The 26,842-nt window shown below is 42.6% G+C and overlaps 1 protein-coding gene and 1 long non-coding RNA gene across 4 annotated transcripts in view; one reads left to right on the top strand and one right to left on the bottom strand.

Annotated features, from left to right (window-relative positions):
• adamts18 (ADAM metallopeptidase with thrombospondin type 1 motif, 18) overlaps nucleotides 1-26,842 on the bottom strand; it is a 73,348-nt gene that overhangs the window by 31,836 nt on the left and 14,670 nt on the right. For 2 of the 3 annotated variants that reach the window (XM_086025806.1, XM_086025807.1), the window contains exons 4-15: nucleotides 26,485-26,642; nucleotides 26,149-26,245; nucleotides 22,561-22,880; nucleotides 12,988-13,267; nucleotides 11,615-11,829; nucleotides 10,841-10,924; nucleotides 10,263-10,422; nucleotides 7,393-7,498; nucleotides 6,075-6,212; nucleotides 5,851-6,004; nucleotides 1,591-1,686; nucleotides 1,148-1,296 (exon numbers count right to left, since the gene is read on the bottom strand). In XM_086025806.1, the coding sequence (XP_085881932.1) occupies nucleotides 1,148-1,296; nucleotides 1,591-1,686; nucleotides 5,851-6,004; nucleotides 6,075-6,212; nucleotides 7,393-7,498; nucleotides 10,263-10,422; nucleotides 10,841-10,924; nucleotides 11,615-11,829; nucleotides 12,988-13,267; nucleotides 22,561-22,880; nucleotides 26,149-26,245; nucleotides 26,485-26,586 (1,901 nt within the window). In that variant the 5' untranslated portion in view covers nucleotides 26,587-26,642. The remainder of the gene's footprint in view (nucleotides 1-1,147; nucleotides 1,297-1,590; nucleotides 1,687-5,850; nucleotides 6,005-6,074; nucleotides 6,213-7,392; nucleotides 7,499-10,262; nucleotides 10,423-10,840; nucleotides 10,925-11,614; nucleotides 11,830-12,987; nucleotides 13,268-22,560; nucleotides 22,881-26,148; nucleotides 26,246-26,484; nucleotides 26,643-26,842) is intronic. The other variant, XM_086025808.1, reaches the window with a different exon arrangement.
• LOC147149684 (uncharacterized) lies at nucleotides 21,427-23,637 on the top strand. Its single transcript, XR_015086180.1, has 3 exons — nucleotides 21,427-21,695; nucleotides 22,379-22,833; nucleotides 23,240-23,637. It is a non-coding gene; the product is annotated as an uncharacterized LOC147149684 (long non-coding RNA).

Consider the following 26,842-nt stretch of genomic DNA (forward strand, 5'->3'; position numbering starts at 1 on the left):
AAAACTTTGAATAATGAGCTATGCTGCTTCACCAAGTCAAAACACAAAACCAATAGAAATACATCTCAAACTACCATTACGAACCATACATAACCTTCAAGCCACCTGCCAACTGTCTCAATTAAACTAAAGAAAATTTGTGTTTGCTTGACAAAACACTAATGCAAGAGAAAAAAAAAACAAGAAAGGTGCTGCCGGCCATAAAATTTGTCTTGACTGTTGCTTCGTTTTCGTCGGCCAAGAGGCCAATGAGCCAAACACCGGCAATTAGTTCCACTGTCTATCTATCCCCCATGGTAGTACAACACGGAGCAAATCAGTCGTATAAGCGAGCAGGCATGACTCCCAAAAATTGGCTCGGTAGCTCTCCAGGGAATTTGGGGAAAATTCAGCCCCCGAAGCCGGTTAAGCGAATCATGAAATTTGGTGGGCATGTCTATCATGAGTTGACCCCAGAAAATTCTCAGGAACACTTTCTGTAAAACAATTAGGAAGTCGGCCATTTTGGTTTGAAGCGGACATTGCGGACTCATCTTAGCCATTTCCATGGATCTTTAAAAAAAAAAAACTAGTCTTAAAAATCTGTGTCTAATTGCTACCAAAACGGAGCCACATACAAGACATGCAATTTGGGTGAGGCTAATATCATGAACCCTTTTTGTATTTGTCACTGCATGTGGGCGGAGCTTGGCGCTGAAGTTTGATGACTAGCCATGAACATGGAATTCGGATAACTCAACTCCACAAGGCTCCGATATCCTTGGAAAAGAGCAAACAGTGTGTTAGAAAACGACTGCTTCCCCCGTGCATGTTAAGACGGACTAACAGAGATGTCGGGCACTGTGGGATGTGCGGCATTACGTTTGTGCGAGCGAGCAGCCATGCGGGACGTTGGCAGCTCTCGGCGCAAAAAGCTCCGTTTTTAAGAGGTTTTGCCCCACCCTTGTCTGGAGCACGGGCAGAGATTGTCTTGCTGTCTGGACTGTCAGCTGACTCTGTGTGTGTGTATGTGTGTGGACATGCGTGTGTGTGTGTGCGCTGACAGCCACCTGGCAGGCGCTGCATTCAGGTGCTCCCAAAAAAAAAGGATTAAAAAGCAGGGGTGATAACAAGATGACTACCGTCTATAGTGTGTGTGTGTGTTTACCGTGGACTGGTGCAGGAACGCTCCCTGTACATGACCCCACTTCCGCAAGTTCTGGAACATTCCGACCACTGGGACCAGGGTGACCACTGGCCGTGGACCGCCTTGGGGCCGTGCTCCCCATATTTGACACACTGGCCACGCCAACACCACTGACGTAAGACAATATAAATATCACTCAATCCTCCTTCCTCTCTTCCTTCTTTCTTCCTTCTTTTTATACCATCTCATCCTTCCTTCCTTTCTGTGTTGGTCTCAAGAAATTACAATGCATATTGTATAAAATGTTACAATGAACTGTTAAAGTTATTCGTAAATTGCTTGTATTTAAATATGTATTTATATGGATTTGAATGAGTGTTGAAAAAATCAAGTACAATTCAATCAAATAAATATATTTTCACATGCAGTATATCCACTGGTAATTATGGGACGGGCCTACTCACCATGTCGGGGCCGCAGCTGGTGCCCTCGGCGGCAGGCATGAACTTGGTCTCGCAACGTTGACCCGTGCGATGACACCACAACGACTTGCAGATGTCCTGCCAGGTGAAACACGTAAACACAACAATGTGATAAGATCTAGTCTACCTTGGCTATTTGTTATTTTCCCCGAGCGGCGGAGCTGGAAAATGCTAACTCTGAAATGCACTTAAGCACAAAGGTAAAAATGAATTATTAATATCGATTATAACTTGATTATGATAAAAAAAAAAAAAGCATCCACACACAAAATAGTTTCCCTCTTTTATAAACTTGCATAGTGCTCGTACTGAGAAGAAGAAATAAAAACTCACTAAATTCTTACAGGATGATCAGGACTGTTCTTACAAAATGACCCGGATGATCAAAACAAAAAAAAACATACAAAATAATGCCAAATTAGCCAATGATAAGTAGTTGGTTCAAATTCCTCCATGTCGCTGTTGTCTGTCTCAAGATCTCACCTTAAATAGATTTTACCTCTCTCAATTCTTTTTTTTTTTAATGTCCGGTTGTCATTCGAGGAGGTCGAGAAAAGTACAAAATATCTGTTCTGAAAAGATATGGATTAAAAGTTAAGAATCATCAGGAGAATAAATACTCAAATAAAAGTACAGATACCAGAAAAATCATAACTACAGTAACAAAGTATTTGTACTTCATTACCACCGCTGCCATCAGCTGCTCCCTGCCAGCGCCAGAAGGGAGGCTCATTGTCGGGCCCATGGTGCACCCCTGCACCATAAGCCCGACAATGAGCCTCCCCTAAAAAAAGACTGCACGTCAAACCTAATCAGTGCGCTTCTTTAATGAAACGGGCTATAATTGTGTGTGTCATCTGACCCAACAATACAGAAACGGAGCGAGTGAGTGAGCACAGAGGGAGAGCCTCCAATCGGGAGACAGGCTGCCGACGCTGGCAGCCAGCCCGTGGAAGCAGCCGGGACGGAGGGCCGGGGTGAAATAAGCTTACAAACTGGCTTAGGGTTTCAAATGAGGGTTTCACGTCTGGGTTAGGGTTTCAAGCAAGGCTTAGGGTTTCAAATTTGGGTTTTAAGTGTGGCCTGGGGCGCATATGTCAAAGTCAAGGCCCGCGGGCCACATCCGGCCCGCGAGAAATGTTTTCTATGGCCCCTGGGATGATATTTCTTTAATATTAGATCCGGCCCGCAGACCGCAGCAAGCCGGTGTGGGTAGCAGATGTGATCGGGTCCTTCGCGCCTGCCGATGACGTCACGCTTTTAAAATATATTGTAGCGTCTTCAAAGAACACAGACGTGGTTTAATGATCACGTTTTTATTAGTCCAACCGGCTACTGTGGGCCGCAGCCGACGCCAATACAGTACGACAACCGTTCAGTCAAAAAAGTGCAATGGCTCTCCTCCTCCGCTCCTCTCGCTTCCATCCCCCCCAAATCCAGCGAGCCGCGCGATGCATTCACCAACCTCGGAAACAACACAACCCGGCAAAACACAGATTCGACCACAACACAGATAACCCAATTTGTTACACTATTTCTGTGATATATTTCTTTCCATCTGTGTTTGCGTACGAGCTGCCTCGCAAAAGTAGCAGTGATGTACTTTTGACTTTGGGGACTTTGACACCCCTGGCCTAGGGTTTCAAACAAGTGTGAAGGTGTCAAGCCTGGGTTACAGTTTCAAAACAGGTTTCAACTAAGGTCGGGTTTCAAATAACATTATTGATCCTGCTTTAGGTTTTAGGTTTTCAAGATAAGGTAAGGGTTTCAAATTAGGGTTTCAAGCCAGGTCATGTATTCATATTGGGGTTAAAAGTAAATGTTTGGATTTCAAACAAGACTTATGGTTTCAAGCCAGGGTTCGAGTTCCATGAGAGGGTTATGGTTTTAAACACAGTTTGGTATTTTAATTTGGGTTTCAAGCAAGGGTTAGGGCTTTAAAAGCCTAGATTAGGGTATGAGATAAGGGTTTCAATAGGAGTGACATATTCAAATTAGGGTTTCAAACCTGTGTTAGAGTTTTAAAAAATGGTTTCAACTTTGTTAAAAGCTTTGAAGCCAAGTATAGGGTTTCAAATTAGAGTTCCAAGCCTACCAGTAGGTTAGAGTTTCAAAATAAGGGTTCAAGGTCGGAATATTGTCAATCCTGCATTAGGGTTTCAAAGGAGATTTTCAAATTCAACGCCCAAATGTGGGTTTTAGCCCGAGTTGGGCCTTCAAATTACGGTTGCAACCCTTGGAACGAGTTTAACAAAGGTTAGAATTTTAAAGATGGCTTAGGTCTTCAAATCAGTATTTCGAGTTTCAAATTCAGGTTTCAAATACAGGTTTTCAAGATAGGTTGAGGGTCTAAAGTTAGGGTTTGAAGCCAATGTTAGTTTTCAAGCAACATTAGCCTTACAGTCACTGTGTTTTAAATAAAAGACACCCATTTTAATGTTTTGTACCTAGCCACCCCTATTTTCAAGAAGAAACCCTCTTTTAAGAGGTCATGATAATGTAAACACCCTTTGAAGTGCCCTGAATAGCCACAATGAAGTGTCGTGCGCTAATTCGCTAGCTATACCATTTGTCTGAGTCTATTTCCCAGCGCTAAGAGGCCAAGCAGTATTTCCATTTGAATAGCAACCTACATAAAGACTTCACCTAGCCCACAGGGCTTGACTGGCGTAGAAGGGGTCTGCCATTGAGGGAATTCAAACCAGGAGTAAAACACAGGGGGTCTTGGGCTGTTTGGCAAAGATCACGGCAATTAATAAAGCGCCCGTTTAGTAGGACATCATTGACATTGTAAGGACAACAATACTTGGATCCTGTATGACAGGGGTGCTCATTACTGGAAGTTCCTAATGGTCCCAAACACTTGTAGCTGTGGGATTGTTCTGGTCCATAAGTGCCAGGACTATTCTATGGATGTTGTATTTAATGCAATGCAAAGAGTGAGGCGAGTGTGTGAAAGGCTTGAGGTGAAGTTCAAGAGGTTCTGGACTTGGCTTTAAAGATTTGTCTTAGGGAGTAAAGGGGAGACGCTAGAATCCTGCTCCAGACACAAAGACCACTAAACAATATAGGGTTAGTACAGATGTGAGTTCAACTCTACATGAGGTTACATTCAAAAGATTCTGGACTTGGTTTCAGAGAATTTCCCTTGGACTGAAAAGGCAAAGTCTGGAATCATACCGAGTACCAAAAACGCTAAAGACCCTTTAACGGACAAAAACTGGAGCAAGGATAATGTAGGAATGGCTTGAAGTCCATTTAAGGTGACGTTCAGGAGGGTCTCGATTTAGTTTTAAGGAAGGGACTAGCCAGAATTCTGCTGCTGACCAACAATTTTAAAAGAAGAGGAACCATCAAAGTACCAAAATATGGAAATGGCTAGGAACAAGCTGAAGACCAAAAAAGCAGAAGATCAAAAGACCAAAAGATTTGTGAAAATACGTATCTTGGAGTCCTTTTAAGGTTAAATTCAGAAAATATATTTTGAACCTGGCTTGAAGTACTTTTTTCCTGGGGACTGGAAGGGCAAAAGCTACATGCTGAAGATCTCAAGAGCAGACAAACCATTAATGAACCAAAACTTTGCAAAAAAAAAAAAAAAAGTGTTCGATTCCAAGAGCGGAAGAGCCACTAACAGACCAACATTTGGAATTTCGGGATTAGTGTACTGCCACCTAATCCCAGCTGTTGAGACAGTGTTGTAAGGAGAATTTCAGGAAGGTTAGTATATGGTTTTAAGAATTTCCCCTTGGTAAAGGCTAGAATCCTCCCGAAGATAACTTTCAGAAACTTTGTGACAAAAAGACTTGTCGGAATTATTGCTTAATGATGTTCACGAAAGATGAAGATTAGAAAGGTCTCGAAGGAAATGGTTGTAAGGAGCGGATTTGGGAATGGAAGAGCTAAAAAGTATAAAATCCTGCAGCAGACAAGATTTAAATACTGTAGCATATGAACCAATGAGGGACAAAAATATCGTCGCTGTCCTGTGAAAAACACTTATGTCCATTTTTTTTTCAATTTTCTTATTTTTACGTGACTGGTGTTTCCCCATTATAGACCTCGCATTAACATGAAATTTAAAAATATTTCCAAAATTGGACATAAGTGTTTTTCGCAGGACAGGGACGATATGGAAAATTGGGACTGGTTCGACCGCTAAGTTTACTGCTTTTCACAGGATGAGTAGAGGGACGGTAGAAGTCCACATAAATTAAGTTAAGAAGATTTTTCCGAGCTTACCTTAACAAAGTCAAGCCTGCATAACTTCGCCTTGGAGCCAAACTGCCACTTGCACTGCGTGTCTGCATCATACAGCTGCCCGGGAAGCTTCTCGGGATATTTGTATTGACCAATCTGTTTGGGTTCGTCCACCAGACAGGACGCCTGAGTCGTCCTGGACGACGCATCACAATTACAATCGACAAAAACCATTCAACCAATGGTGGGATCACGATCATGCCTACCCAAGGAACCGGCTGAGGTACTGGCGGCTGCAGATGGACCAAGAGAACACCCCGTTGTTACCGGCAAGGGTGGGCGACATGATGTTGCCCTCGGTTTTGCGACAGGGGTTACCCTCACCGTCATGTATCATCCCGAAACTAAAGCAAAAAAATAAACAAACAAGCAATAATTTGAAGTGAAGGTATGAAACCTTTTTCAAACTGGTTTCAAGTCTCTTTTAAGGTTTAAAACTAGGGGTTTAAAACAGGTTTTCAAGATAGGGTTTCCAGTTAGTGTTAGGGTTTCAAATTAAGGTTTCAAGACTGGGCATGGATTTCAAATCAAGCTTTCAAGTTTCAGGCACACTAGAATTTTTCAGCCAGGGTTGGGTTTTAAAACAATGGATGGGATTTCACATTATGGTTTCAAGCAAAATTCAAGTTTCAAATTCAGATTTCATATCATATACTGTAGTTCATATTAGATTTTCAAGTCAAATTAGGGTTTCAAGATAAGGTTATGGTTTCAAATGAGGGTTTTAAACTAGGGATAGGGTGTGCAGTCTCAGTATGGGTTTTAAATTTAAAATTTAAAATTTGGCTTTTAATATGGATATACAAATGAGATTCATTTAAAAAAAAACACAAATTAGTTTTTAATTTGTTGGAATGTTATATTCCAACGTAAGTATTGTTAATATCGTATTCAGTGTACAGAGAGGCTAAATATGGTGTGTTTGAAATAATATTACTGTTTTGGGCAAATAGATTGTGGTGTATTTAGGGTATTAAACTAATACTGTAGGTAATTAAAAAAATGAGGGGTGAGCATCTATTATTTCAATTTTTGCTATTCGCAGCTGTTCTTGATCCCTAACCCTTGCAAATAGTGAGGGTTCGTTATATTCCTTGCATCACAGTGTTGCTTTTCTGGCCCACTTTATCTCAGGACTCAACACGCTTTCATGCCTTTTTGACACTTAAGCAGCCTGGTGAAGAGCAGCAGAGAACATGTTCAAGGTTTGTGTTGGGCGAGTGCCAGGCAGGCAGACGAGTTTAACCATTAAAAAAAAAACACAAAGTAAATTCAACCAATCAAACTTGTATCTCGATGGAAACGCAAACACAAACAGAGCGGCGTCCGCCTTGGGCTATTCTCTCCAACAGTCGATTGTGGACGTTATATCGGCAGGTCAAAACGCGTTTGTGCCTCTGCGGGTGACGTCTGAGGATCCTCTCGGTCGATAACGCCGAGGCTTCATCTGCTTCCAGTACTACTATTGCAATTTCCGCCACTTGGCTGCTTAAACGTTGTCACTGTGAGGCGCGACAGACATACTTGTGTCCGGACTCGTGAGCGACGGTGAACGCCAGTCCCAGCCCCGTGTCCTCATTGATGGTGCAGCTCCTGTATTTGCTGCACATACCGCTGATTGGAGCAAAACCTAAGGACAGAAGAATGACTCGGAATGAAGACGAGGCAAAACGTGTATAATCCAGTGATGGACACGTCGTTGTACCCCGTTTTCATGGTGAATGATCGTCAAACTTAGACATAGATGCTCCACCCACGTTAAATAGTTTGAAAAACAACAAAAAAAACATCATCATTTAGCATTGGCCATCTGTCAAGTATGCCATGTATGCCGAATAGACCTGGAATTCGCCCAAAATGGGTTCTTGAGAATATATTTTTTTGTATCGATTGGTGAAACTGGTGTCGGGGCCTGCTCTGTTATACAAGAGTGAATTCTTTTTTTATGGAGATTCCGAAAAATTGTCATCAATTTTTCATGACATTTTCCATCTATGTATATAAGGTAGGCAGAAAAAACCTTGCAATTTATTGTCGACCATCTGTTGAGGATACCTGCTTCCTATTGGGGCTTATGTGGATAAAAATTCACTAGTAGGTGTTCATCAAAGAAAGTGACCTGAAAGTCTCCCCAAATAGTTGCTTTGGAGTTTTTCATAGTCCTGGAATTCTCCCATGGCTGCTTCACAACAAAATGGATGACTTTGTGTTCAATTTCAAGTATAGGTCCTTGAGAGTTTTTGTGCTGCCGGTTAGGATAGACATGCCCACCGAAAATTCATACCGATTGGTGAAACTGGCGTTGGGGTCAACATGATTCAAGAATGTAGCATCGCACCTCTTTTTCATGGTGAATCCTGAAAACAATCATCACATTTGACACCCTGTATCACCGGCATTAAATGCTCAGGCAAAAAAGCGTCTCAACTAAGCGTCCCCAAGCTTTTAGTGTTCTTGTTTTCGATTGGGGCGAAATTTCGTCAGGTTCCCAAGTCTGAGTTTGTCACAGCCCTGGAATTTTCCCAAATTTGCTGGTTCAAACCAAAACGTCCAAGCATGGGTCCCTGTATTTTTTGATTGTCCCAATATAATAGACCTGTCTGCTTATAGGTGCAACTTTACCAAGTTTTGACTGTTCTTTAGCCTTCCTTATAAACAGGCATCAATGCCACGCCTGTTCCACAAGAGTGCAACTACATCCACCTTGCTCACTCAGTCCAGACATTTTAGTTTGATCCAAACCAAAATAACAGGAATGAAAATGTGCCTCGGACCGCAGTCTGGACCCAAATGACTTCCAAGCAGACATGGGAGACTCCCTGGGTAGGACGGTTAAGACTTTCCAGCAATTACCCGAGGTCACTCCATTCGTCCGTCCATCCATCCATCTCTTGAGGGTACGATGGGAAGGGCAAATTAAAAGGACTAAATCCTGGACTATTAGCAACTGAGTGGGATTTGATGTCATGCCAGATTTGTGAAGCAATACGCAAGCAAGGCCCTATAAGATGTGGTATGTTAAATAAAGAAGAAACAAGCACATAAGGCGTGTATACATTTTTTCCTGTGTCCTGTTTGAAACCATAACCCTTGCTTGAAAACCTAACCCTGGCTTAAACGCCTAAGTTGAATCCTGGGTTGAATAACTTGAAACCCCAACTGCTGTGTTTGGCTAGCGTCCAGTCCTGGGTGTACTACGCCCATTCGCCCAAAGTCAGCTGGGATAGCCTCTAGTACAACCATGACCCTAATCGAGATAAGCGGTGTAGAAAATGGATGGGTGGATTGAGACGCTAACTGTGACAGGAAATGCTAATTCTGGCTTGAAAGCAACCTAAAATCCTAACCCTATCTTCAAACCCTAACCCCGGCTTTAAATGCCATTTCAAACCCTAGCCTTTGTTTGAAACCCTGACTCCGAACCTTAACAGTGGCTTGAAAGCCAAATTTGAAACTTTGCTTAAAATGCTAATTTGACACCTTAACCTTTGCTTTAAACTCTAACCTTAGCATGAAAAGGGAATCTGAAAATCCACTTTTTGCTTGAAACACGAATTTGTATCCCTAACCTTGGCTGGAAATCATTACTCTAGCTTGAAACTCGCACTTGCAACCCAAAAGGCCAAGCAAGGCAGCTTTTCATATAGCATATTTCATACACAAGGCGACTAATGTGCTTCACACAATGAAAAGCACACTTACTGTAAAGCATGTAGAAACAAAACAGTTAAAACATTCAAAGGCAAAGCAAAGAGGCCAAAAGTGGCTTACTAAAATTACTCAAGGAAATTGATTTTAAAAATGCTTAAAAGACCTGAATCGTGTACAGTACGGAGGGGAGAAAATTTGGGTAAAAAATGGACCGATCCACTAATTGGGTCAATTTGACCCACCTTCGTTGCGTTGTTTTGTACAAAACAGCCCAATTCCTGGGGTTGCTTTGTACAAAACTACTCAATCTTTGGGTTGTTTTCTGCAAAAACAAAACAAGAAAGTCGGGTCAAATTGACCCAAGTAGTGGATCGTTCCCTATTAGATTTGATTTGATTTTTAACCCAACTGTTTTTAGAATGTAGCGTTTAACCTACTTACATTTACATTTAGAGCTGTCTTTTCTTCTGTTGGCACTATAGCAATAGTATGCAAATCAAACGGCGAGCACTTTTCAACTCTTGAACGTGCGACGTTTCAAATGAAATTTTTATGAATGTGAAGCACCCGTGGGAACCCTGCTGTCACGCGTCGACAGAGCAGGTCAGCAACTGGCACGTGGCAACCAAACCTAACAACCTCATCTTTATAGAGCAGCAGAAACTAGTTCAGACATTCAGGTGTAAAAACACACTAAAACCAAAAACGGAGAACGGGAAGTTGGGCTTGGCCGGTTGCCTTACCCAGGGTGTCGCAGGGCTCGTTCTTCCAGGAGCAGATGTCCAGCCCAGTGAGGAGGACGGCGTGGTCGTGCCGCTTACCGCTCTTGCCCACCAGGCCCGACTGCCACTGGCAGAAGCTGTTGAGCGACTGGTCAGCATGGTGATTGATGGTCAGGCCCAGCTGTTGTTGTTGAGAAGAAATACATGAGCAGAATCTTGTAACCAAGCAGCTTAATCCCCCGAATAATCACGTTGACTGTTCACTAATTCGCCAAGTCCTGTTTTTTCTTTCTGTAAAACCTAACCCCAGTAATTCACTGAAAAACTCACCTAATAGCAGTTTTTGAGCTCTTTCTGAAATTCCCCAAGGTGCCACAAGATGTATTTATTTTTTTCAAAATCAAATACTGTAATCTGTAAACCACATTTTAAGGGTAATGTAAAATGTTTGGTCATCATAGTTTTATATTTTGGGTTTAAATGACTAATATAGTCAATTGCAAACATTTACGGATTTTACGCAATTCACGGCAGGGCTTGGTCCCTATCCTACTATTACTGTATATTTGCAGAGTTACAGTATGAGCCAGTGCACTCACCGGGTCCTGTTCCAGTAGCAATAAGCTAACTACCACAATGTTGATGTCTGTCCCGATGGTGCCGTCTTTGAAAAGACTGGAAACCTGAAGGAAAAAAAGAGCAGTAAAAGTGGCTGTTAACTCAACAAATGAGCCAACTCTAAAATCAGTTACCACCGTGTGTTTGCCTGGTAGCATGTCGTCACGGCCAAATACACACAGGATGACCAGAGACGAAAATGTGGAAAGACTTTGTCATTGATGCACTCAGGGATTGAACAAGCGCTGCATTTAGGAGAATGGGAAGAAGCCACCGGCGCCACTGCGAAACCACATTTTTCAAAACGAAAGGCAGAGCTTAAGTACAGTACGGTACGGTCCGACCCGTGAGGACTAATGACTTGTGTTCTCTGTGTTTGTACTCTAAGAGTAAACGAAATTCTAAAACCAATGGTCCTACGACTGAGATGGTCCCAAAATATACAATCTGTATTTGTAAGTATATGGGTAGTTTGCAGGTACAGAAGTAAAGAAAGGTGGGTATGTAGGAATATCGTAAGGGAAATTAAGGAACGGTGATCATTTTAGTATAGTCAAGCAAGATTAGTTAGGTAGGTAGATAGTTTGTATCTATGGTTAAGGGTCCCAAATTATTCGACCTGTACCATCTTTCTTTTCTGAGGATAACAGTTACTGTAATACAGTCCAGTTCTTTACAAAATAGAACTGTATTGTTTTGTTGGAAACATTCCAAATTATTGACTCCCACAACTGTCTTCCCTCTTTGACACTGACCATGTTCATGACGGTGAGGACGTAGGTGGTGACGTTCTCCTGTCCGTGTTTCTCCAGCATCTTCCTGTCCGCCACCACCAGGGTCTCCACATTGAGACCTCCCACCCGGTTGGAGTCAATAGGGGACCGCCTTGGCCTTCCCGGGCCCTCGTCGTCAGGCATGGCGAACTCATCCGGCATCAGGAAAGGGTCCTCACTGGGAGGCTTGGGAGTGTCTGTGAGGATGAGAAGCATTTTGGTCCATTCAGCCAGAAGAGTATTTGGGGTCAGCACGACTGTTGTTGGAGTTCTTCTACACCAAGCATGTCTTTATCGCCCTTGTAGGGTGGGATTATTGTATTTCTTTTCTCAAGCAAATTAATATGTTTACAATGTGTAATGAGGGTGAGTTGCCATTAAGTTAGGCAATACTGGCCTGCAAGAGCAATGTACAGTGTATCGACTAAGGTAGGTAGGCAGGCAGGTAGGTAGGTATTGAAGGAAATTGGGAGGGTAGGGAAGTAAAGAGAAGGGAAGGGAAAGGAATGTTAGTAGTTAAAATGACTGGAGCCCAGAGTTCAAACAAACATTGTGAATCAGCATTTCGCTGTTATGCTGCACGCAAATGGAATAAACTGCTAACAGAGCTGAGTAAAGTGTAAATTCAGGTTTCAAACTATGATCCCCCCGCATACCTATGATTAAGGTCTTTTAAAGCATTTCTATCATCATTTTTTCCCCCAAATCTTGTTTAATTTATTCCTTGACGTTACATTTAAATGTTTTAAATGCTTCTTAAAGGCTGTTTGTAAATGCCTTGTATTTTTAACTATATGAAGCACACTGAGCTACCTTGGGGATGAAATGCACTATATAAATAAAGCTGCCTTGCCTTGCCTTACAGCGCATACAAAAAGTCAGCAACCCCCTATTCAGATGCCAGGTGTAAATCATTGACATTGAAAGAAATCATTTCGAATTTTTTTCAACAATTAGTGGGACCCACAACCTTTACAACTCAATTGAAGACAAAATAAAAAAATAGGGGAAATACAAATAAACAAGTGCAAAAGAATGCATGAATACATTATGGAAAATACTGAAGACAGGCAAAATCAAGTCGAGGAAATATGGCACTACAGAAAAAAAAATGATGAGAAGAACTGTTCAGGGAGGCAGTCAAGAAGGCAATAGCAGCAGTAAAAGAGATGCAGGAATTTTGAGCAAGTCCTGGTAAGGTTGTTAACAACAATCGCCCATCTTCTTCATGTCCGGGCTAGAGGAGGTAGGATCGCAAGAGGGAAGCCTCATATTTGGCCATATTTCCTTTTTCTATCCACAGTTGTACTTTCACAATATGTTAAGTAGAAGGAAAATGAAGTTCCCTTACATACATTGCTTGCGGCGCCCACAGAAATGCTGCCTTTCGGTGTGCCCGTTTTGGTCGTCCGGGTGTTGATGGCGGTCCCGGGGCGGTTGTTGTTCCTGGTGCTGCGTGGACGGGCCAAGACCTGACGGGTCGCCAGCTTGTTGGCGGACCACGTGTTCGGCGGAGCGTTTGTAGATGACGTGTGGCTGGTGACCGTCGGGTGCGCTGTAGTTGTGACGTTTGGCCAGATGCTGAGGTAGAGGCGAGATCAAGTAGTCGTGCTCAGACACGCGGATCAAACCTGACTGGGAGACACACACAATGCAAACAATTAATTACCTCCGCCAATTAATTAGTTGACTAGCAGGCTGAGCTCCCAGTAAGAAACCGATCATTTGAGTGGAATAGTTTGAAATAAATTGTTTTCCATTGGAAAAGAAAGAAGCCAAGTGAAAGTTATTTACGGAGTCGATGGCAAAGACATGTTGCCCCTATTTACATTGCAAAAGCAGTGATTTAGCCAAGGTATACGCTTCCAAGTCGCAAATGTTTTGCCAAGGTGGCCTTGCCTCGGCTGTTAAATTCTACATTCGAAAAGAGTGTGAGAGAGCTGGTATAAATTGTTAAGGGCCATGTTTACCTGCATGTTTTGCTTACAGAGAAATTTTCTCCCGAAACAAAGCATTTTTTTATCTGTAAAGAAAATCACATTTTCTCTGGAAGTTCATGCAAGTTAATACTGAAGTGAAAAAACATTGTTTGGTAACAGGACAAAAAACGTGAACCCAAGACGACGCAAAAAAAACCAACAGGAACACATTTTTTTTTAGAATACTTCATTTCATGTTTATTTGAATAAGGACAGATGCCACAACATAGTTAATTGAAAAAACAATCTCCAATTCACAGTATTTATAGCTAATGCTAATTTACAATGCCCGTCCCTAGAAGGACAATGTAATTTTCTTTTGCTGTACAGTAAGTGAAAGGGGGAAATAAATCCATTAAAATTAGAGGTAAAATGACTGTGAAAAATGTATTTTTAAGACCACATTGCCCAGTCCAACAAGCTGCCTTTGTGCTTCAGTTTGGCAGAGGTAATTAGTTACATTTCGGGTTGTTAGGGCAGTAATTCATTGTCTATATCCACTAATTCCCATCAGAATTGCGGGCACACACTGTAATACGTAAACACACACATCAACCCACTGACCCACTGACCTTTGGCCTTTGGTGAGAGCGTGTGTGTTTGGGTATCAGTGTGTGTGCCCTGTGCGTAAATGTGTGTGTCTGACACAGCCGACTAGCAGGTTGTAAAATAAACAGAAGGCCGACAAAAGGGAAGCTGGTGTTGTCAAAACACGACTGGGCTCGCTGTGGAGCGGACGCTTTGAGCCCGAGTCTTTCTAATTTGTGTGGAACGTAAACTTCCTCTAGCCTACATTTCATGCGGACGCATGACACACTCTGATTTGACAGCACGCGCGCGCACACACACACACACACACACGTTGTGAATGAACAAGGTTCTTTTCCAGACAGAGTCAGCTTGGTATGAGAGGTCCATAAGATTTATTAACAATGCGCCGAAGAAGCGAGGAAATCGACTGGATGATCATGCATGTTATATATGATAATATATCTGAATATACAATACAATACCATACAACTTTATTTATATCGCGCATTTCACAACAGCTACAGCTGTAACAAAGCACTTTACATACAAAAACAAAATAACAATGTTACAACAAGTTGATGTCCTTTGGACAGGACAAAAGTGGTCCAAAGGAGAAAGTGTCTTTTTTGCTCAGCGGGACATAGATTTGACAGTCATCCGCATAGCAGTTGGACGGAAATATCGTGTTTTCGAAGGATGGAACTCAAGGGCAGTAAATGCAACGAGAACAGCAAGGGCCCCAAAATAGAAGCCTGCGGAACACCATACGATAGCGGGGCAGAGCGGGACTAGGCTAACAAGAAAAGTCCTGCCAGCCAAATAGGATTTAAACCACTCAAGAGCGTTTCCACTAATGCCCACTTGGTGCTGCAAACGAGTCAAAACAATACCATGGTCCATCGCATCGAACGCTGCAGTCAAATCCAGCAAAACTGGTTGTGTGTGTGTATAGCATCAAGTCTTCCACTCATCAAGACTGTAGTGTACATTAATTCAACAATTCAACCTCCAAGTTATCTTCACATGACAGTTACAATCCACGCATGTACCTAAGTATTCTGATCGACAATCATATCAATGCAGCAGTGTCTTAAAATAGAAGTCAAAGCTGAGCTGTAGGGACGGAGAGGTCAGGGCGCTTTAATCAGTCACCTTCGTTTTGCTCATCTTTTCATCCCCGTTTGGAGTTTTTACAACCTCGTCAAGAGATAGCATACGCTGTCATCGTTCCTCGGAAAATTTCCCTCGCCCTCGAGCGGTGCTATGTGACTATTCATCAAAAGGATTAGTCTTGTGAAGCCTAATATATCACACGCCGTATCGGCCGTCTTTCCTTTGCACTGCATTTCATTTCATTTTCCAACTTACAAAGGTGCAATTAGTTACTTTCAACCAAGAAAACTGTCACTTATACTTGTCTCTCTCTTTCTTGTACACATCAAAGAGTATAAGTGAGTCTAGACTAGATGACGATTCGGTTATGACTATGTCAAGGTAAATGAAAATTGTATTAGAAAATTATGGAAAACCGACGTGCAAAAAAAAAAAAAACATGCCGTAAGCGTGAAAAGCCACAAAGCTCTGTTGTAAATAGCGAGTAACCCCCCACCCCCCCAAATGCTTATGATTGCTAATAATGAACCAAAAAGTGCAAACTGTAAATTATGATCCAAAAAAAGTAAAATATCATTATAAATTCATCTTAAAACATTCGTCTTAAAAATAAATGGCATATGGAGGATTTGATGCATTAGAAGTGCACATGTACAAACCCCATTTCCAATAAAGTTGGGATGTTGTGTAGTATATAAGGTTTGTTGGTTAGGGTGGTGAGAGTTGTAGGTAAGTAAAATAGTAGGTACACCAATGGTCTTTATTTGATTGACAGCTAGTCCCCTGAACGATTTTGCTATCTTTGGTGGGAATGCCGCAAATCAGAGGCAAGAGGCTACAAAACAAAAGGTCCATCAGCTTCTTCTTGCATTTGAACGCACATCGATCCGCCTGGTCAATAACGGTGTCTTTTTCTTGTACAAGCCCGTTCACTGAATATCCTGAACTGGCCTCTTCATAAACTGCTTTTAAGGTTTCCTACCATGACATTATGACGCAAATGACTAAGTGCCTACACGCCATAAAGACAAGGGGGGAGAGGGGGGCCAGGGGGAAGCCGAGTGGCCAGAAGCCCCAAACTAGTGATTACTGCACATCTGTGGGGAGTCATGTGACCAGAAGAATTATGGGTCTTGTAAGGGGAAGAAGCACAAGGTGGTAATATTATATTTAGAAGAGAAAGGAGACCCGCGGCGGTGCAAGAGTATGTTGACAGAGAATAAATACAGGAAAATAATAATACAAATGCAATATGATCCGATGAAACCAAGATTGAATTTTTCTTGGCCAAAATTCCAAAATGTATGCTTGGCACAAGCACAACACATCTCATTCCCATATAGACACCATACCTACAGGAAAGCATAATACTATATTAGTATTAGTATTAATATAGTATAGTAATAGTATTAGTCAACAATAATATTAATAATCATAATAAAAGAAGACAGAAGTTGGCAATTAAAACTATAAATCAAGTCAGTGTTTTATAGCTAGCAGCATAGTGACTAAAAAAGTACATGCATGTGTCCTGGCTGCTCACAGTGCTCAGTAATAATATGGCAGATGTTAAAATTGACAATTCAAGATGTGCAACATTAATTTCCTAAGTTGATTCAAGTGACAAAATGTCTGCCATGTGTTGTTTTAACAACGCAGTTCTATTTATTGAGCAGCGTTATGATGCTAATCGTCATTAGCACGACACTGTGACATCATTAGCATCACGGCTGCTACGTTACTTCCACTTCTGCGTGCAGAACTGGAACAGTCAGAGCGCGTTGATAGTCATTTCCATTTGTATGGGCCCCTGAGGGTTAGGCCCTCGTGTCCCCTGCTGGCCCGAAATGGGATAACGAGGAGGGGGCGATAGAAGATGGTTTGACGCTCCTCTCCGCGGGTGTGCCGAGATCAACCCGTCCTGTCGTTCAAAGACAATGCCGTCTCATTGGCTATGTTTACATGGACAGATTTATTCGAATGAAATGCCTGATTGGAATGTTAACTCGATGTAACAACGCAAACGGGAAAAATATGCAAATTAACGCTAATGTTTAAAGTACAAATGGACGGAGCGATGTTTTGTTGACACGAAAGTCGCTACGGCTTCTTCTACTACTACTTCTGGTATATTTGGTAAATCTTCTTCGATTACTACTTCTGGTATATTTGGTAAATATGCGCATGTCAAAATAATTTGTTCTGCTTGAAAGTGTATGGATACATGAATGCAGAAGTATTTTAATTTTTGAATTTTTTGGCCTACTGTATGTTTGGACAAGCCAAGTCACAACAGTTGCAGCATTGTATGTGTGCCTTTGAGGAGTGTGACGTAGTGAGTGACATCAGGAACCTGGCCAATAAGGCTAGGTTCACACCGCAGGTCTTAATGCTAAATTCTGATTTTTTTTTAAAATCTAATTTTTTTTGTGTGTGTAAGCGTTCATATTACATTATGAATGTGACCTGGCCGTTCAGACCGCGAACGCATTGGAAAAGATCAGCTACGTATCCGATCTAGGACCACATATGAAAGCGACCCAGGTCGCATTTGAAAAAAAATCGAAATTGAGCCGTTCAGACTGTCATAAAAAAGTCAGATACAGGTCGCATGTGGGCAAAAAAATCCGAGCTGGGTCGCATTTGCCTGCGGTGTTAGGCTAGGTTCACAGCACTTTTGGAACCTCTCTTGATTGGGCACTAGAAATGGGACAAGCCTCTGCCCGTGGAAACATGTCTGTAGATAGAAAAAATCAAATTTGGTACTTTATTTAACAACACGGCCAACAAATTCCATTATTGTACTACTTCAGGAAAACACAACACTAGTGGTTCTTATTTTGATGTATGGCTTCACTTTGCATCCACTTGAAGTCCTTCGCACAGCCCATTAGTCTTGTTTGAGAAAAACGACAAAGGACGTACACAAACACACGGCAACCCTCAGCCATTCTAAGAACCCAACCACGCACCCCCTCCGCTTTCCTCCTCTCAAGCTGGCATCTAACAGCGGGCACTACATCACTGTCGGCATGCGGACCACCAGGGAGCGGCTCCGGGACTGAGAGAAGGGGGACGGCCCAATTTGTTGGCCTCTACACAAAGTAGACAGGTACAAATGAGCCGAATGCTGGCCTGAGATCACTCACTGATGTGTCACTTGTTGCCCCGCCCCACCAAAAAAGTCACCCGTAAAAGTTGAAATATATGAAATGTATTTCAGAATTCTGCTGGTAAACTGTCCAGATACCATAGTCCTGCCCCTTTTACTCAGGCAATCCAAGACGGGTTTTGTGAGGTAAGCAATTGTCGCTTACTCTTCAAAGCGCAAAACACAAGCCACTTAAAAGTAAATCGGTGCATCCGAGTTTAACGGTAGAGCCTGCATTTGGAGTCCAATTCAAATACTGCGCCTTCACACAGCCGATGCGGCTTAGCGCTTTCAGATAGTAGAGTGGGGACATCAGTGCAAACAGGGCTTTCAACATGAAAGTGGGCAGTAAGTCTTGCGTGTTAAACTCCTTATACACGGGTGACATTCCACCTCCAATATTATTTTGGAAGATGGCAGAAATAGCCATTATCAAGTTGAACACCCGACACTCACTGCTCACACATCAATGTCGAAAGCAATTGTTGCAACCCCTTTGTCGCTGGCTTCCCTGCAAGGAAGGCACCGTGAAACGGGCTTGTCCATCGTGCTTGGAAAAGGAATTAATATATGCATGGACAAACACTTAAAGTCAGCAAAAAGATGGCTCAGATGGTCAGTACGGCTAAACACAAGTGGCAATGTCTCGCTCTGGGGAGTTCTGTCCCAAAAGAGATGAGAAGAAATACAGTAATTGCACTTGGCAGAAGCATTGATATGCTGTGTGAATGAACGATCAGTAAAAGTTGAAAAAAGACAGTTTAGATTTGTTTAAGGGGCTCTTATTTGAAAGTGCAAAGATGCAATAGCTGTTCAGGTATGGCAATATCTCGCTTTGGCGACTTCTGTCCAAAAGAGAATAAATGAATAAATCAATTTCTCATTATTCTGGGAAGGCAGTATAAAAGGAGCCTGCGTGTTGGGATTGGCAGATGTATCAATGCATATACACTCTGGATGAAGACTGTAATTCTACTACATGTCTAAATATAGTTAAACAGTCTAGATCACGGGTGTCAAACGCAAGGCCCGGGGGCCAGTTGCGGCCTGTGACATAATTTTATGTTGGCCCGCGAAGGCAATTCGTGTGTGTCAAATTCAAGTTTCTTGCAAATTGTCTTCACTTTTAACAACACTGAGGTATACGGAAGAGGATTAGGGCCATGGGGGTTGGGGGTGGGGTGAGGCGGGGTATTTATGGTCGGTAAGATTCTCACTTTTATTTCAGAATTCTGACTTTATTCTCAGATTTCTGACTTTAAAGTCAGAATTCCAACTTTAAAGTCAAAATTCTGACTTTATTCTCAGAATTCTGACATTAAAGTCATTAAAGTCAGAAAGTCATTTTAGTTGATGCCCTGACTTTATTCTCAGAATTCTTACTTTAAAGTCGGAATTCTGACTGTATTCTGAGAATTCTGACTTTAAAGTGGGAATTCTGAAAAGTGAGAATTCTGACTTTATTCTCAGAATTCTGCCTTTGAAGTGAGAATTTTCACTTTAAAGTCGGAATTCCAAAGTCTGAATTCTGAGAATAAAGTCAGAATTCTCACTTTTGAGTCAGAATTCTGAGATAAAAGTGAGAATCTCGCCAACCTATTTTTTCCCCCCCCACCGGCCCTAATCCTCTTCCGTAGAGGTATGAGATATTGCAAGCATTTGTGTTACCAATCCCTCCTTTAAATTGAAAAAAAATGATGAACAAATAATCATTGAATACCTTCTCATTTCAAAACTAGCTATCCATCAATTTGCTATGTGTAGGCCATCCGAGGGACACTACAATGCGACAAAAAATGAGTTTGACTCCCCTCGTCTAGATTGGTCACACAGTAGAGTAACAGTCCCCCACTAACATGCTGCACAGCAGCCGCCATCAATATGGAGGGGCAGGCAGGAGAAGCCCTTTCCCGCCACAGGGAGTCCGGGGTGCGCGGTAAGGGCAGACGTGATTCGTAGGTTCGAGTCTGTGATCTCGCAGGAGTCACAACTTGCGGCGCCGTGTCAACGACGGGAGCAGGGGAACGTGGTGGAGGAACAAAGGACATTAGAATGGCGATAGAGGTTGGACTCACACTGTGATGACATATCGATTGGCATCCCCTTCATTTAAGCATTTTAATGCCTTATATCAAATAATGCACTTTGATTGATTGAAAATTGACATTTTGGGGGACACTTTTACTTTTACTTGTAGATTTACTAGAGTAGAAAAAAACTCGAGACGCCACCTCAGAGTACATCAAAGGACGGACAATGTGGGGTTCAAATGGCTCAGTAACCCGTACGTGAGAAAAACTCTTTTCCTGTTTCATCATCATCATTCTCTCAGCGCAAGAGCCCCACTGACAAGTTCACTTCGCTCAAGTGCCGAGCCTTTTAAGGACACGCAGAAAGCAATTACAAAGTGTGCACAATTAACAAGGCTCTGTGGGACGTAATCTCTCATCATCGAGCGCTTCTCTTAATACCGTCTCATTTGCAACACTTCCATCTGTTTGACCCCCCCCGACCCGGAGTGCTGGAGCGTTGGTTCAAGTCCAGAAGCCCCAGCTGACTTCCCCTCTTTAATAAAAGACAACAACATGAAAAACGAGGGGCTCTTATTCTTCCTCTCTCCTCTTTGCTTGCTCTCGCCCCATTTTGTTCTCCCCAAAGCCCTTTTGACATGAACAGTCCATCTTTCAAAAGAGACGATACGACCTCCCTGGGAGCTTCCAAGGCTGGACAATGGCTCCACATTATCCCTGCGCAACACTTTCTCTCACTCGCGCTCTCTCGCTCGCCCTTCATGATGTCACCCTCTTTTCTTCCCTCTCATGTGTCTTTCTTCCTCTGCCGCATTGTTTGTAATCCCACCTTAATCCGCCCCCCCCCCCCCCCACCCCCGGCAGCCTTGAATGCAGTCGCTCCTTATTTTGTAGTTAATCCAAAGATTCTTGGCAGGAGAGCTGCATAAAAGCACGGGTGGGATGCAGTCTCACACCACACACACACACACACAGACCATAGTACTTGGAGAAAGAGATGGAGGGAGATGTCAATATTCATTCAACTTTTGTCTTTGTAATGTCTTTTGAAAGTACCCACTAGCCTTTTGGCGGCATTTGGGCTGCCAGCCGCCTATTTGTTGACCCCCAAACCCGTATGCCTTCACTACGGCCACTTTTCCGGCCTAGCTCCCCGCTCTGCACCGGCCTCGCTTGGAATAGCTTCTGTCGCTTCTCCATTACAGCAAGTAACAATCGACTGGGGCTGGTTTGGGGTGTGCCAGTTTTGCAACTCAAAGGTAAGACACGCAACGACAGCGACATGTAACTTCATAAGTCATTATCAAAGCCACAAAGTCAGGTAAGACACATTAACTTCTAGGGGTGGGAATCTATGGGTACCCCACGATTCGATTCAATTCCGATTCAAAGGCCTATGATTCGATTCAATTCCGATTCCGTTGCATCACTACGTTGGCTGACATTTTTTTACACCTTTTTAAAAACAAAAAAACTCAAAGAAGAGCGATGATTTCTATTTCACACCTTGACTCGACTGTGCTCAATTGAGGTTTTGCTTGTTCCATCATCTTGTCATGTATTAGCTTAGCCTAGCACAGACATCTGACGTACAAACGCACTTAATCACTTGCGCACGCTTTTTATTTTTTCATTTAAGTTTTAAATATCGATTATTAAAACCTATGAATCGATTCAGAATCTTTTCAATGCGCCGAACGACGCATCAAAAAAAACGATTATCGTCCCCACCCCTATTAACTTCACAGTTTAGCTAACCAGCAACTGTGTTTGTAAAGCTAACTATTGCAAGTACAGATACTGAGTACAAAGTGGCACTGGCTAATATTTGTGATGACTGTATGATTTGACTTATGACTTGCTTAACCCAAGTAACCAATTAACTCAACTGGCTTGAAATTGAGTGGGTTCTGAACTTGACACGCTTTGATTTTGTCCAAAGTAACTGGCGGCGCCCTTGAAAACGAAGACTTGCGACTTAACGACCGTCACCTCCGTTGTATTGCACACGCCAGGCTACCAGCTGGCAGTGCAATTTAAAACACCACAGCGCAACATGACTTCAAGTCATACGAGGCATCACAGTCCAGGGAACAGTGAATGTAACAACAATAGAAGACCTACCAGGCCCGAGCACGTCGATATGGCTGCCGAGGACGACGACAGGTCCCGAATAAATCCTTGATAGAGGCAGTCGCGGAAGCCGTCGCCTCTGGTCACTTTGGCGATGCCGTCTGAGCCCAGTGTCTGCACTGTGAAGCCCGGGCCGACCACCGAGGACGGCTGCAGGTCAAGGTGCAGATCCTGTCCGAAGACAGAGAGGCGGTAGTGCACAGACGAGGACCGCAACGCCGACCTCCTTCTGCGTCGGCCATGCCAGCTCACATCGTGGCTCAGGTATTGTCCCTGAGCGTCCACCTCCACTGGTGTAGCAAAGGCGTAATCTGAGGGCAACAGAGGACCGCAAGTCATGTACATTGTCTTTTCCTTTAGCTTTTCTAGGGCTAAAACCAAGAGGTGTGTTCCTAAAGTGTGAAAGTCAAGGGCACAAAAACAAAACCATTGAGAGTCTTAGTTCTTGAGGGGTTTTTTTCACATGACCGCTATTTGTCCGTTAAAGCAGAAGAAAGGTCCTATAGAGGCTGAATTTTTTTCAGGAGTCAACTTTACCTTTAATCACGGGTATTGGGACAGTACAGGATAAAAGGTTCATGGGAGTAGACGACAGCGGGATTATCCAGTAACATAGGAAAGTCCATGACGAAGAGAGTGTAACGCACTGTTTTTTTTTTTTTTTATGTAGCGGACCTCCAAAATGTCAAGTGGTACAAGTGGGAGCCGTTCTGAACAGGACCAGGACGGGATGGGAGTTCTTTTCACCGGGACAAGACGAGAAAGGATTTTTTTTTTTTTTTTTACTTTGGTCCGGGATGTGACGGTACAGGATTTTTCCTGTGGGATTGGGATGGGTGAATTTTCACTCCCGTGTCACCCTCTAGTCCTTTCGAAAGCACCTACCAGACCCTTCTAAGGGAACAGACGGATACAGTAAGTCCCACAGGACTACTTGGACTCTAGAGTGACTTCATCTTTTCTAGTGCTAAAAAGATGTGTGCCCACTAGCTGTGTCAAAGACCCAAAAGCAGAATCCATAAAACAATACAACCTAAGTGACAGGACATTGAACCTCTTAAAAGTTCAATAAAGCCCTCTGAGAATGTATGTGTTGCTTGTCTTTGAGGAGGTTTTGCACCTTGGTGCTATTTATCCCTTGTTGGTGGCACTTCTTTTGTATCCTGTGATTGACTGGCAATCAATCTAGTTTGTCTTTTTGCCTAAAATGAGGAGAGATAGACTACAACGATCAACGGCGCAAAAAAAAACCCAAAAACGTTTTGGACCAAAATTATGATTTTACGATTGCCAGTTTACTTCGTGGATACTGTCAATTTGCTGTTGAGCAAGCTGCAAGCAGTTCAGGGGAGAGACTTTCTATGTATTCCTTTGTTCATTGGTGAATTGGAATTTTGTGTAAGATGTACTGACTGTAAACATTATAATGTAAACTTCCTCTTCAGGATTACAGTAATCCCCCGCAATTAGCGGTGGAGAGGCACTGTGCGCTAATGTCCATTGTGAGGAAAAAAGAAATTGCCTATATTAAAGTTTAAAACCCAAATATACCACAAATGATCCCAACACACTTATATATTATTCCAAACACCGTAAATCATTACTAGCGATGGGCGAGTATCAATACAAGGTATCGTATCGGGCCGATAACGGCCTCATTTGAAGGTATCGCTTACTCGTGGAGGCTGCCGACACCCGCCATCGATACTGAAGGGGAAAAAAATCTGACGTCGAGTAAGTGCTCCTCGGCAGTAGTTGGCGCTATTAGCATAAGGCCTTCACACTAATTCTCATTTAGAGATGGCAATGGCGGGATCTTGTGGTAGTCACAAAGCATTTCAGAGAGAGCATAAAAAGACACGAATAGGTTCGTTTTCAGAAAATAGCTCAGGATGGGTTCCACAGGGGGGAAAAAAAAAAATCAGCATCATTATCAATTACTACGTTAGAGTTATACTTGGGACGCAACAATACATCAAGTCATATTAAGATTTTTCATTCCAGAATGTTCCCACGCAGAACACATCGGGTAAAGGACAGGAAGTGTAACTGCCATAAACAAATACAGTGAGACTGAGCCTCAGGCTATCAGATGTTATAATAATAATTCAGACTGATGTATTTCCTAAAAAAAAAAAAAAAAAAAAAAAAGAAAAAAAAAGTAATCTGTCGTATGTTGTTTTAGTTAAGCTGAATGGCGATGTACCGAGTAACCTCCCGCCTCCTCCAATCGTACGGCTGACCCATCGGACGTCAAGTACGTAACACTGAGTGTACGTCTGATACGGTTCAAAACAGGAGATGGGAGCTAGCAAACATATCATAGCTTCAATTCCCGTGCCTGTCATAGCAAATAAATGTTTCAAATTAACGACTAGGCTACAGTGAGCTTCATTCACTGTTTCCTCTCACACTTCAACACTGGGAGCAGCCTGCTGTCTTTTTCTGCCCAGCCCCCAATAAATCAAAGTTTATAAATAGTCCCTACCGTGCAACTTGGCAAAGAGGGAATCCCAGAGTGCGCGGAGCACATTTTTTGGGGGACCTCACGAACCTGCGTGATCCCAACGTTGTCACACTGCTAATTTTCTCTTTGAGGACTCCGAACCGTTACCATACTTGAGCCAAAAGGTTATGTTTGTTGTTTATTGTGAGACCTCTAAAAATCGGTTTTTCGGGTAATGGAAATGCAAAATATGACACCGTATTAAAACCATTATTAACTGCATAATGTTTTAAAGCAACAATATAAGCTATGCAGAGGTAAAAAGATATTTTTCACCGTATAACTCAAAGGTAACAAAACCCTCTGATCTTAAATTTGATGAGTGATGACTAATTTTCAAAAATTCCATAGTAAAAACCAAAGGAAAATTCTGATCTGATCTGATGAATCAAAACACACTGAATAGTAAAACTAAGAATCACAGATATTTAAGTTTTACCCATAACTGATGGTCTCAAAAATTTTTGTTGGGTTGATTTCAAACACGATTAACGTGAAGCAATGCGCTCACGTCACCTACGTGCGGTTATAGTCGGAGGTTGAGACAAGCTCGGCGCAACTTACGCCGCACCATCTAGCTAGCGACAACCTTTGGCTGTTTTACAAAGTAGCTCCTCAAATGCAAATATTATATTTGAAAAATCTAGAAAAAAAATGTGCCTATTAAAAAAAAATGTTTTCTGTTTATTATATATAATTCAAAATTGTCTTAATTACAGATGTTTATGTATATTTTTCCATTAACCTGTGAACATTTTATGCGTCGTAAACAAAGACAAGAACAAGCCCCAACGTTTGCTTGAAACACTAATACTATATGTTCATAATTTGTCATTTCACTATGTCCTCACAATGACAACAAAGGTTCTTGATTCGAAGACCGGTTTGAAACAATACCATGAAGTTCTAACACTAGTTGGAGTGGAAACCCTACTTTCAAACCCTACTCTTGTCTCGAAACTTTAAATCTAAAGCCTAACGACTGCAGTGTTTACTGTTATGGCTTTTTGTGGATATGTGTGATAACTAAACAGCCATACCATCTGGACAACAGCAGCAAGTGGAGCACTCACCATGATTTAACCCGTGGCTGCTGGACGAAGAAGAGGAAGAGAAGTAGTTGGCCGACACACTGTGCAGGGAGGCGTGTGTGCAGCATATGTGCAGAGTCTGCAAAAAAAAAAAAAAAATGCGCATACACAGACAGGTATAGCAACAGGTGATACATAAATGACATAAATTACAAGTTAGCAAACTGGGGACCTCCCATTAGCATTTAGAGCTGCATGTGATGATATTTATAAAGGGTGTTATTCTATGAGGTTGGAAAGAATTATTCCCTGAAAGAGGAAAAGTCAGACAACTCCAAATACCATAAATCGCATGTGCAATACATTTTGAATCAATACCTTGATGAGGCTCCAGGTCAGCAAGGTGGAGAGTAACCGAACTGGGGCGCAGCCGACCAGCGGCATGGGTAGACTCCAAATGATAAGAAGCAGACAGTCCATGGTGGTGGTCGTGATGATGGTGGCTTCAGGGGTGAGCTCACACCTCCCGGCGGCTCCTAAAAGTGGGCGCGGGATGTAAAAGTGCGCCAAATATTGCCATCATCACGCAGTGCGCGCGCATCCTGGACCCCCCCCCTCAGGTGAGGTCCACTCGTGTGAGTGTGAGGCAGGTAGTCCAACGCGAACTGAATGAGCGAGTGAGAAAAGCCGGGAGGGAGAGCCGGTCGTGCGCATTTGGCACCAATCAGCTCTCGGC

This window comes from Filicampus tigris, chromosome 3, assembly GCF_054856515.1.
Source record: "Filicampus tigris isolate MCC_2025a chromosome 3, RoL_Ftig_1.0, whole genome shotgun sequence".
In the NCBI taxonomy this organism is placed as follows: Eukaryota; Metazoa; Chordata; class Actinopteri; order Syngnathiformes; family Syngnathidae; genus Filicampus; species Filicampus tigris.